The sequence below is a fragment of the Nannospalax galili genome, unplaced genomic scaffold (assembly GCF_000622305.1).
Source record: "Nannospalax galili isolate Female #2095 unplaced genomic scaffold, S.galili_v1.0 scaffold717, whole genome shotgun sequence".
In the NCBI taxonomy this organism is placed as follows: Eukaryota; Metazoa; Chordata; class Mammalia; order Rodentia; family Spalacidae; genus Nannospalax; species Nannospalax galili.
In genome coordinates, this window is record NW_008339763.1 from 711,590 (window position 1) to 724,896 (window position 13,307).

The window sequence follows — 13,307 nt, forward strand, 5'->3', positions numbered from 1 at the left end:
ACAGTGGGTTGGGCCCTCCCACATCACTCAACAATCAAGAAGATGCCCCTCAGACATGGCCACAGTCCAGTCCAATAGAGGAAATTCCCCAAGTGAGGCTCCCTCAACCCAGGTGTGTCAAGTTGACACTAAATCTATCCAGCACACTACTTCATGAAATATACCCTATCACTTAGCATATGATAATTCTGACCTATGTCACAACATGAACAAGCCTGGAAGACATTCTCTACGTGACAGGAGAAAGTCACAGAAGGAACACTGTGTAAGTCTACCCATATAACATATCTAGAGTTGTCAAATCCATAGAGGCAGAAAGAATGTTGAGTGCCAGGGGCCAGGAAGGGGAAGGGGGTGTTTGTGTTTAATGGGAATAAGTTTCAGTTTGGAAAACAAGAAAATTCTAGAGATGGATGATGGTGATGGTTACACAACAGTGTGAATGTGCTTGGTATGATTCAAATATACACGTAAAAATGATTGATCTCTGCTGGTCGCAGCACATGCCTTTAATCCTAGCACTCAGGAGGTAGAGGCAGGTGGATCTCTGTGAGTTCAAGGCCAGGCTGGTCTACATAGTGAGTTCCATGACAGCTGGAGCTACAGGGAGACCCTGTCTCAAAAAGACCAAAAACAAACAAACAAAAATAAACATTGATCTCAAAAAAACTTGAAAAACTAAGATTGATCTCTAGGGACTGGAAAGATGGCTCAGTGGTTAAGACTTTCCTCACTCTTTCAGAGGACCTGGATTTGGTTCCCAGCACCCACATGGCAGCTAACAACCTCCCTAATTCCAGTTCAAGGGGATCTGATGCCCTCTTCTGGCCTCTGTGGGCACTGTACACATGAGTACACTTATCACATACATGCAGACAAAACACTCATACATATTAAGTAAAAACAAATTTTTTAAAAAAGAACAGAGAATACTGTAAAAAAATTAATTTTATAAAGTTGAGCTGGGCATGGTGGGACATACCTTTAATTCCAGCACTCTGGAGGCAGAGGCAGGCAGATCTCTGTGAGATTGAGGCCAATTTGGTCTACATAGTGAGTTCCAGGCCAGTTGGGGCTACAGGAAGACAGTCTCAAAAAAAAATATTTTTTTAACTCACAAATTCAAGGCCACCCTGGTTGACAGAATTAATTCCATGCCAGCCAGAGCTACATAGTAAGACCCTCTCTCAAAAACTGAAAAAAAAAAAGTTGGGGGTGGAGTAGTGTGTGTGTGTGTGCTTGTGTGCAGGTGCATGTGCGTGCACACACATGCTAGAGATATAGTTTAGATGGCAGAATGCTTGCCTAGTTTGCACAAATCCATGGGTTCCATCCCTAGCACCACATAAACCAGGTGTGGTGGTGCATGCCTGGGATTCCAGCACAGGTAGGTTGGAAACTCGAAGTTATCCCAGGCACATAGTAAGTTTAAGACCAATCTAGGTAACATGAGACCTTGTCTCCAATAAAATTAAGTAAAAACCGGTGAGATGGTTCTGCAGGTAAAGGTACTTGTTGTGCAAGCCTGGCAACCTGAGTTTGATTCCCAGAATCCATGTAAAGGAGGAAGAAGACTACAAAATTGTCCTCTGAGGGCTAGCATGATGGTGCATGCCCTTTAAATCCAGCAATCAGGAGAGGCAGGGGAATCCCTATCAGTTGGAGACCAGCCTAATCTAGAGTTCCATGCCAGTCAGAGCTATACAGTGAGACCCTATTTCAAAACAAAACAAGAGAAAAACAAATAAAAAAATCCTCCTCAAAGTCTTCCTCTGACCTACACATCTATACATACACACACACACACACACACACACACACACACACGAGGGCAGGAATATATCATGCACATGTGTGTGTGCAACCATGCACGCATACACACATACAATACATAGTATGACTCTCAAGAATTAAAATGTGCTAGGCATGGTGGCACACGCCTTTAATCCCAGCACTTGGGAGGCAGAGGCAGGCAGATCTCTGTGAGTTCGAGGCCAGCCTGGTCTACATAGCGAGTTCCAGGACAGCTGGGGCTACAGAGGAGTAGGGGAAGGAGGGGGGTGAATATGACCAAGACACATTGTATAAAATTCTCAAAAAATAAAAATATTATATTAAAAAAAATCACGGAGTCCTGTTTGAGGCATAGCATACACCACAGTGACAGAATACAGGGAGGAAAGCCATGTTTCTATTCTGAGCTGACCTTAAGGATAATCTATCTTTGCTAACTCTAAGAAACCAGACCCTGAGCTGGAGGGATCTGAGAACAGGAGCACTCACCAGCTTCGTGTCTGACTTAACTGCCTAGCTCACTTGCAGTCAGTCTCTTATGAACCTAGGCCCCTGCACATGCTGTACCCTACCTACTCCCTGTGGTCTACCATGTCTCACTTGTTCCTCTTCAAAAGAAATAGGCATTTGTTTACTGATTTTAAATTTTTATTTTACGTGTATAAGTGTTTTGCCTGCATATATATAAGTGCACCATGCACCTGTGTGCAATGTTCACAAAGATCAGAAGAGAGGAATTGGAGCCCCTGGAAATGGAGTTAAGGATGGTTGTTAGCCACCATGTGGTGTCCTCTGGAAGAAGAGCAAGCCAGTACCATTGGTGGCTCTTAACCACTGAGCCATTGCTCCAGCCCTGTAACTTCTTCTGCTCTGCTTTGGAGCTGGAGAGCTGTTGGGTGGACTCATGAGATCCGAAGACCCTAATTCAGAAACCAGAGGGAGCCTCCACCCCATGTCCCCCATCCCTCCACCCCCCACGCACTACCAAGCTAGCTGCTCTTGGTGATTGGTATGAACAATGCTCAGGATAAACACAGGTTGAGGAGTCTGGTACCCAAGAGCTACAGAACAGATGGATGAGGCAGTTGCCCTTACCTCCTCTGGGGGCAGTGCACACTGCTGTACGATGTAGTCAATCATCACCTCACCTCCGGGCTGCTCCAGGTAGCCATGGTGGGCCATGGCACTGATCACCTGCACCACAGCCCGTTTTACCTGACCAGAACCAACCGGTCATTAAGGTGCCACAGATAAGGAACAAACCTAACTTACGCAACACCTGCACCTATACCTGCATTTGCACCTGCACCTACACCTGTACTCATACCCATACCTTTTTTTTTTTTTTTTTTTTTTTTTTTTATCTTTTTGAGACAAAGTCTCCCTGTAGCCCCAGCTGTCCCGGAACTCACTATGAAGACCAGGCTGGCCTTGAACTCACAGAGATCCACCTGCCTCTGCCTCCCAAGTGCTGGAATTAAAGGCATGTGCCACCATGCCTGGCCCACCCCCCACACCTATTTTTATACCTACATCCAAGCCTATAACTACACTTGCACTCCCATACCTGTACGTAAACCTGCATTTGCACCCACATCTGTACCAGCACCCACACCCACACCCACACCCACACTGTAGTGTGCCAGGTTAACCCATCTATTATCATGGTGATCCAAGCTAACTTGTCTACTTTACCTTGCTGTTGGTGTCCAGAAGAGGAAGCCTCATGGAAGATAGGATAAAGGGTTGCTTAACTTCCATTTGAGAAGCTGTAAGAAACAAATGAGATGGCTTAGTCCCAACTAACCAAGACCAGACATCCTGTCCTCCTCCACTTTGAAGTCTAGGCCTCAAGGGATCTGGCTCCACTCAGTCCTCATGTGGGAAGAGGACATGGCATAAACCTATTACTCTGAACATTCCACCTCACAATCCTCATCTCTCTCCTAGAAAATATTAAATTATACCAGTTTAGAGTTGGATAGAAACAAGATTCATTGCTGTATCTCTAGCTTTGACAAACAATAAATGGGATGATGACTAAAATAACAATTTTAGAAAGTTAAGAGAGGAGCCAGCAGGCAGCTCAGTGAGCAAAGGTGCTCGCTGCCAAGACTGATGACCTGAGCTCCATCCCTGGGACCCACAAGGTAGAAGGAGAGAACGAACTCCTGCAAATTGTCCTCTGACCTCCAGCTCCCTCACCATGACATTCACAGACACACACACACACACACACACACACACACACACACACACATATATTGTGTGTATGGTAATATATATATATATATATCCCCATACACAAAATAAACAAATGTAATTTTAAGTTTTTTTAAGCTAACAGGTTGGTTGTTGAGGGCAGCAAATAGAAAACTGAACTGCATCAGTCACCAGACTTGTTAAATCAAGCAGTAAGTCTGACACAACAGGTTTTGGGAGAGCCAAGCACTTCTCACATTGTCCAAGTGAGCACTGCTGTTGGTCTGGGACTCCCTCTTACTGAGAGCCAACTATACAACCCTTAATATCCTAATATTTAAAAGTGGATTGGCTAGCTGGGCATGGTGGTGCACACCTTTAATCTTAGCACTCGGGAGGCAGAGGCAGGTGGATTTCTGTGAGTTCAAGGCCAGCTTGGTCTACATGGAGAATTCCAGGCCAGCTGGGGCTACAAGGAGACCCTGTCTCAAAAAGACCAAAAAAAAAAAAAAAAAAGCCATTAAAGGGGCTGGAGAGGTGGCTCAGTGGTTAAAAGTACTGACTGTTCTTATAGAGGACCTAGGTTTAGTTCCTAGCACCCACATGGCAGCTAACAACCATCTACAACTCCAGTTCCAGAGGATCTGATATCCTCTTCTGGCTACCATGAGTATGGCAACATGGTACACTTATATGTAGGCAAAACACTCTACAGATAAAAATAAATTAGAAAAAAATTTAAAGTCCATTAAAGGTAGGCTTCGTAGTACATGTCTTTAATCCTAGCACTTGGGAGGCAGAGGCAGGCCAGGCTCTGTGAGTTCCAGGCCAGCCTCTACATAGTGAGACCAAAAAAAAAAAAAAAGGGCCATTGTGGCATCACATACACTAAAACTGGAAAGATCATCAGCATGACCCTGTGCAATGATGACCCTCAAATTATGAAGCATTCCACATTTTTATACAGTGGATTTCAGTTGGTTTTTTTTTTTTGGTCTTTTTGAGACAAAAGTCTCCCTGTAGCCCCAGCTGTCCAGCTGTCCTGGAACTCACTATGTAGACCAGGCTGGCCTCGAACTCACAGAGATCTGCCTGCCTCTGCCTCCCCAGTGCTGGGATTACAGGTGTGCACCACCATGGTTTTTTTTTTTTTTTAAAACAGTATTTTATTATTTTTATTTTATGTGTATGAGTGTATTGCCTACATGTATGTGAGTGCACCCGTGTCCTGCAATGCCTTGGAGGTCAGAAGAGGGCTTCGGATTCCCCTGGAACTGGAGTTAAGGACAGTTCGTAGCCACCATGTGGGTGCTGGGACTCGAACCCGGGTCCTCTGCAAAAGCAGCCAGTGCTCTTAACCTCTGAGCCATCTTTCCAGACCTGGATTTCAGTTTTTATGAAATGCTTTTGTTATTTTGTCAATAAAATAAAGACAACGATTTTTTTTTTTTTTTTTTTTTTTTTTTTTTTTTTTAAAGAGGTTTTCCCTCTCACCCCACATGTCCTGGAACTCACTATGTAGACCTGGCTGGCCTCGAACTCACAGAGATCTGCCTGCCTCTGCCTCCCCAGTGCTGGGATTATAGGTGTGCACCACCATGCCCAGCGATTTTTTTTTTTTTAATGGGCATTAAGAAGTGTTTGTTGGGGCCAGGTATGGTGATGCATGCCTTTAATCCTAGCACTCAGGAGGCAGAGGCAGGCAGATCATTATGATTCAAGGCCAGTCTGGTCTATAGAGTAAATTGCAGGCTAGCCAGGGCCACAGAGTGAGACCCTGTCTCAAAAACAAAACATAGGGCCAGTGAAATGGCTCAGTGGGTAAAGATGCTTGCCACTAAACCTGATGGCCTGAGTTCCATCCCCAGGTCCCACATGGTAGGAGAGAACTGACTCCTGAAAGTTGTCCTCTGACCTTCACACGTGTGCCACGGCAAGCACAACCCTCCTCTTCCTGAAAATTAAATAAATAGATGTAGTTTTTAAAAAACAAAAGCAAGGGCTGGAGAGATGGCTCAGAGGTTAAGAGCATTGGCTACTCCTGCAGAGGACCCAGATTTGATTCCCAGCACTCACATGGTGACTAACAACCATCCGTAACTTCAGTGCCAGGGGATCTCCCACCCTCTTCTGATCTCTGCTGGCACTGCGTAACATGGGTGCACTTATATACATGCAGACAATACACTCATATATGTAAAAATAAATAAGATATATTAAAAAAAACAAAAACAAGACAAAAAAATAAGTGGTTGTTGCTGGATGTGGTAGGAAGTTCCTATAATGTTAACACTCAAGAGGAGGCAGGACAGTCATGAGTTCCAGGCAAGCCTCAGCTACACAACAAGTTCAGTCTGGATGACATAGTGAAACCAGGTCCCAAACAGCAAATAAATAAATAAATAAATAAATAAATAGTGACTCCCAAGCTCCACAAAGTGGTGTAGCCTGTATTTTTAGCAAACGGAAGGTTGACTCAGGAGGCTAGTGAGTTCAAGGCCAGTATATGCTACAGAGCAAGACCCTGCTTCAAAAACAGGAAGGGAGGAAGGGGGAGAAAAGAAAGAAAGAGGGCACAGTGCATAATGTAGGCAGTATGCTGCACATGGTAGCGCTTTCATTATGTAGACAGTCCAGGAAGAAAAATGTCATCCTGATCCCAATTTCACAAACCAGGATCCTGTACCCACATGCCACACAACCCTCAGAGCACAAGCTCCTAGAGCAGAGAAAGGTAGAGCCCAAGGGAGAGGACTGAAGCCTAGAGGGAGCACTAGCTTGTCTCCAGTGCCACAGCCCCACGCCCATTGGACCCAGGTCCCACTCCGAAAGCCCCTACTCTGTCCTAACCCCCTCAGGAGCCACCACAACAAAGCCTGGTAAGGGTCCTGGTGGTAATAACATAAAACACAGGAGAATGAGATGTGTGCTACACAAGCTCAGAAAAACACAAATTCTAAATATGACCTGAGGTAAGTTAGAAGTTTAGAAGATGTTGTTGAAGGAGTCTTATGAGCTCAGAGCTGAGAAGTGGAAAGAAAAAATGATGGTAGTCTGAACTTCTGTTAATGGAGACTAAAGACAGTCACCAGGAGGAGGGGCAGCTTCAGCGCTGCAGGTGGTACAACGCCAGTGTCTGACCTGTGCACTTAAAAATGACCAAAAAACAATTACATACAATGTGCATGTCAGCACAATTAAAAACAAAACCTGCACTGGAGTTGTTGCTAAGCTAGCAGGATGGTTGTCCTCCTTGCTGTGTGGGACCTGGTTTCACTATGACATCCAGACTGAACTTGTGTAGCTGAGGCTCGCCTGGAACTCATGACCATCCTGCCTCCTCCAGGGTTAGATTCCCCAGCACTGAATACACCCAGGTGTGGGGTGCCCCCTGTAGAGTCAGAAGGATCAGGAGTTCAAGGTCATTCTCAAATACATAATTCAAGGACACTGTCTCAAAAAAAAAGGCCACACTTCCAGAGACTTAAATATATTTTATACACATATTACTGTTTACATATAAACAAATCTATAAGGTTAAATATGTACCTACCTCTTAAAAGTAGGCAGAGTTGGCCAGGCGTGGTGGCACACACCTTTAATCCCAGCACTCAGGAGGCAGAGGCAGGCGGATCTCTGTAAGTTCAAGGCCAGTCTGGTCTACATGTTGAGTTCCAGGCCAGCTGGGGCTACAGGAAGACCATGTCTCAAAAAGACAAAAAAAAAGTAGGTACAGTCAGACTCTGACATCCTAGGGATGTAGGCATAAAGAGTGGATGACAGGGTATCAGCACAGGCAGTACCACTGATGACCAGGCCAGCTGCTGCTCACTGGGGCACAGGTTCAACTGTGTTGAGTCAATTTTTTCATAGAAATGTAAAATTAGCATATGTCCCCAGATGGGACTCACACTGAAGCCCAAAGAAAAGAATGATTCATTCAAATTCATCTGGATAAAAAAGATTCCTCAGGAAGTGGCAGAAACTATGGCTCCCGCCCCCCAACCAAGCTCCTATTTTGTGTCTTTTAAGTCTACAGAACTGATGAAAACCTGAGTTCAGAACGCTATCTAGCGTTAAAAAAAGATTAAAGGTGAGTTTGGGCATAAGATACAGGTAAGCGAGACTCTGGCAAAGTTATGGCCTTATCAGGGAGTCTGCTGGTTTGGGCAAACACTGCCCATCCTTGGAAAAGACAGCTGGCTTTGCTGAGGGCCGGCATGTAAAGAAGCTAAACAGTGGCTTGCTGTAAAACGGAATTACTCTGAATAGGATTTGGAGGACAAGTCTCACTACAACAGTTATTTTGGAAAAACAATGCTTTCATCTACTGTCATTAGACAAATGTATACCTTACAACCTAAAACTCTGCTCCTAGATACAGAGCCAAGTAAATGCACAGGAAACATAGAAACAAGGAGTGTACATCAGGGTGAAGAACTGGAAGAAACAGTTTATCCAGTGCCAACAAACAGACACCTTGCTGAACACTAACTGCAGACTTCTGAGAAACGAACTCTAGGATATATATACAGTTCACAGACAGAAAGCAGAAGAAAACAAGCCAGACACAAATGCCACATACTATGCATTTCTCATTGCACAACATGTAAAACAGCAACATTTTTCTCAGCTGGAAGCCACCCTTCCAAAGGGCTTGATGGGTGGCCCCTGGGCACTGTCACACCCTGTCCAGGTGGGAAACAATGGGCTTGTGTTACCGCTCACTGAACAAAACATTTATAACCTGTGTTGTTTTCTGTATGTGAGCCGTACTTCAAGATAAAAAAAATTAAAGTGACAAAACTACACAGTTACACGGTCACTCTGAAGCTGTGGAGCTACGCTTAGCATTTTGTACTTTCACTATCAATTACATTTTTATGCACTTACCTACCAGGAAAAAAGAAAAAAATAACACGAGTTAAAACTAGAAAAACAATTCGCTTTATATGCCTTTCACGTGTGTCCATCTGCCTGCATCTAATAAAAATAGCACCAAGAATTCCACAAGAATTCTATCTCTAATGCCTTGGGCCCCTGCCCAGATGAGCCCTAAGCAATTTCTTTACCTTTCTCAACCTGGTATGTCTTTTTTAAAAAATTTATTTCATGTATATGTATGCCTGCATATAAGTGCACCCATGTCATGCAATGCCTGTGGAGACCAGAAGAGGGAGCCACGTGGGTGCTGGGATATGAACCCAGGTCCTCTGCAAGAGCACCTAGTACTCTTAACAGCTGACCCATCTCTCCAGTCTCTCTTTTTTTTTTTTTTTTTTTTTTTGTGGGGTTGGGAGGGTGTTCTTTTTGAGACATGTTTCCCTGTAGCCCCAGATGTACTCGCTATGTAGACAAGCCTCAACCTACCAAGTGCTGGGATTAAAGGCATGTACCACCATGCCCAGCTTCAACCTCATATCTTTTTTTAAAATTTATTTACTTAATAACCACATAATTAGAAGAAGCATTTCAGTACAACAGCACTGACATATTCAATAACAATTTCCAGAGCTAAGATGTATCTCTTTCGAAATTGGCTGTAAATTTTTAGGTTTACAGTTGAATTAATAGTTACATAATATTGTACACCAGTATAAGGTATAAAATTAAATGAGGTTTTTAACCTTTAAAAAAGATCTCCATTTCATTATTAAAATACACAGTTTCATACCAAAAAATTCATTTTTAGTGCAATTAACACTAAGATGTTTGCACATGCGTTTCTTATCTGTATATATCAGATTATTACTGGTCACAGTAAGTTACTTTCTGAGCTCCTTGGCATCTGAGCACGGATATAAAGTCATCAGGTAGATTTCAATGGTAATGTTTTTCACATCTACTAATTATTAAGGAGCAAACTTTTATGCTTTAAAGATTTATTATTATTATTATTTTATTTATATATCCACTTCCCAGGTAGCTAACATATTCAGTAATACACTGCAGAGCAAGGATACATCTCTTTCAAAAGTGGCTATAAATTTTTAGGTCCACAGTTGAATTAATATAGTTATACAATACTGAACTCAGTATAAACCCCAGGGAAGGTGCTGGTACCAGGACACTGGACTCAACCTCGTATATCTTAATGCCATCCAACGTGGTCCATGGCACTGTTTCCTGAACCCTGTAATTTTCATGAATGAAACTCACCAAAAACACACACCCACATGTAAAAATGTGCTTATCTTTGTTAATTAATTAAATTTGCCTTAAAAGCAGAAGAAAGCTTGAGGATTTGTTTAGGGTGTGGTGGGTGGGGGTGGGAGGCAGAGGCAGGCAGATCTCTGTGAGTTCAAGGCCAGCCTGGTCTACACAGTGAGTTCAGGCCAGCTGGAGCTACAGGGAGACCCCGCCCCCAAAAAAAAAAAAAAAAAAAAATCAGAAATGGGATACTTGTCTAGCATGTGAGGCTCTAAGTTCAATCTTGAGAACTACCAAGCCAATAAATAAATTAGATAATAAATGTAATTCAAAGCAGGATGGTACTTCTCACCTAAAAAACAGACACTGTTGTAGCACCACCTATACTGTACATGGCATGAGTGGCCAGTTGCAGGCACAGAAGGCACTCACCAGCTGAGTTGATGATGTGTCTCAGTATCTGAAGGGTACCCACTCGGAGCCTCTCATTGTTGGTGTCCAGCTTGGGCAGCAAAAAGGCCAGCAGGCGGTCAGGAGAGCAGCAGGCTGCAGAGCAACACTCATGTCAAATGATTTCTAACAGTCTCTTTGCTCCTAGCTCCATGCCAGTACCTCAAACTCCCCTGGACTCAGTTTATCTGTATCTGCTATACAGAGCTTCTTGGCACAGGGAGCAAGAAAGACTCACTCACTGTGAGGAATGCGGGAAGCTGGAGTGCTGGCTATCAGTTTCACACCAATACTTTCTTGGGGTGCCTGTCTAAGGTGAAGGGCTGGAGCACAGGCAGCTTCAATGTCATAGGGTCAGCACCACCCAGCAGGGCCACCAGGACCAATGTGCTCATTCCAGCTCTCAAACTCATGGGAAGACCACAAGGGAACCCTCGGAGAACTTTCTGCCTCTGGGCTGGTTTGCAGCTGGAAAGCAATTCCCAAGCACGCATACATCCAACACTGTCAATGGGAACCTCCTGACGACGACCGTGGTGGGTTCTTTCACTGACAGTAAACGTTGGCCTGATACCCTGTCAGAATGTCTGCCAACCTGCCCATCACACCCTAGGCCTGCTGAGCCAGTCCCTGGCCTCACCACCCTCAGGGTCCAGGTGGACACTCATGTCACTTGTCTTCGGCAGCAGGCAGGTCGCGAGACTCAGCCTAACCCTCAAGCTAACAAGAAAACCCTGACAAGTGCAGGGTCAGAGCTGGCAGACCAGGCTTCTACTGTCTGAGACCACCAGGCTCCAGTGTAGGCATTAAGAGATGATGTCACCTCTGGCCAGGGTCAAGTATGACCAGACTGATGGCCAGAGTCAGGAAGTCAAATGTTGACCAGGGGCCAAATCAAAGGGTGAAAAGGAGTAGGCTGTGGATGAGGGCAAAGACGGAGTATACGCAATAGGAAATGGAAGCCTCTAGAACAGGCGTAGGGCTGTGGAGAGATCAAGTGTTTGGGGCTTGTCTAGGGCCAAGGCCCTAAACCTTCTTCAGCCTGAACCATGTAGCTAAAATTATCCTCTATAAACAGCGCAACTGGCCAGGCATGGTGGCACATAACTATAATCCCAGCACTTGGGAGCCTGAGGGAGGAGGATCATGAGTTCAAAACCAACTGAGCTACAAAGTCAGCAAGACCCTGTTCAAGAGGGCAACTATCTCAGATATGTCCTCTGAGGTTTCCCTGCACAGACACCACCCTAGTCACCAACTCACCCAGCACCGTGAAGCAGCGCAGCACCTCCTTCTGGCTGCTCATCACCAGGGGGCTGGAGGACTCCACAGGCACACAAATCTGCTCCAGGGAACAGGATGAACATTATGGTGACAGACACACTCTTGTCGCAGGGCCCTGCTGTGGGGCAGGTAAGCAGTACCTAACCTGGGGTACTGTAAAGGTATTTTGTGTTTACTTGGGGTTTTTCTTGCTGCTGCTGCTGCTCTTGTTTTTAGGGTGGTTTTTTTTTTTTTTTGGTCTTTTTGAGACAGGGTCTCCCTGTAGCCCCAGCTGGCCTGGAACTCATTATGTAGACCAGGCTGGCCTTGAACTCACAGAGATCTGCCTGCCTCTGCCTCCTGAGTGCTAGGATTAAAGGTGTGAGCCACCACGCCTGGCTTGCTTTTGTTTTGGGATTAAATGTGTGAGCCACCACGCCTGGCTTGCTTTTGTTTTGTTGACAAAGGATTTATGTAGCCCAGGCTGGCTCTGAACTATGTAGCCCGGGCTGGCTCTGAACTCACAAGCCTCCTGTCTCAGTCTCACTAGTGCTAAGATTACAAGTGTGTGCAACCTCACTAGGGAGAGGTAAATACTACTGAAATCTGTTAAAAATCAGTATTAGTGTTCTAAGTTCTATTTATTTTATTTATTTATTTATTTTTGTCTTTTTGAGACAGGGTCTCCCTGTAGCCCCAGCTGTCCTGGAACTCACTATGTAGACCAGGCTGGCCTTGAACTCACAGAGATCTGCCTGCCTCTGTCTCCCGAGTGCTGGGATCAAAGGTGTGTGCCACCACACCTGGCTTATTTTTTAATATTTTATTTATTGTTTTTATTTTACGTGTAAACATATATTCCCTGCACGTAGGTAGGTTCACCTTTGCTGTGCAATGCCTACAGAGGACAGAAGAGGCTGTAGGATCCCTGGAACTGGAGTTATAGGCAGTTGTTAGCTGCCATGTGGGTGTTGGGATTCGAACCCGGGTCTTCTGCAAGAACAGTCAGTGTTCTTCACTGCTGAGCCATCTCTCCAGTCCCAGTTCTATTTATTTTTATTTTGCATGTATGAGTGTTTAGCCTGAGTGTAGGTATATGTACCATGAATGTGCCTGATGGCCAAGGAGGCCAAAAGAGAGTGTTAGATCCCCTAGAACTGGAATAACACATGTTTGTGAGTTACCATGTGGATACTGAAAAGTAAACTTGGGTCTTCTGTAAGTGCAGTAAGTGCTCTTAACCACTGAGTCATCTTTCAGTTCTGATAAGTTTTTAAAATTTTATTTATTTATTACTATTATTATTATTAGTGTGTATGTGTGTGTATGATAGAGGGCACATATGCTATGGCGTGCATGTGGAGATCTGAGGACAACTCTGTGAAATCAGCTCTCTTTCCATTTTAAAGTGTGTTCGAGGGATTAAACTTAAAAGTCATCAGGCTTGA

General features: G+C 44.5%; 1 protein-coding gene across 1 annotated transcript in view; it reads right to left on the reverse strand.

The window, feature by feature from the left end:
- Positions 1–13,307, reverse strand: part of Mroh1 (maestro heat like repeat family member 1) — an 85,463-nt gene that overhangs the window by 31,081 nt on the left and 41,075 nt on the right. The window contains exons 11-14 of the mRNA XM_029564202.1: positions 11,860–11,938; positions 10,579–10,692; positions 3,490–3,563; positions 2,890–3,009 (exon numbers count right to left, since the gene is read on the reverse strand). Of these exons, the coding sequence (XP_029420062.1) occupies positions 2,890–3,009; positions 3,490–3,563; positions 10,579–10,692; positions 11,860–11,938 (387 nt within the window). The remainder of the gene's footprint in view (positions 1–2,889; positions 3,010–3,489; positions 3,564–10,578; positions 10,693–11,859; positions 11,939–13,307) is intronic.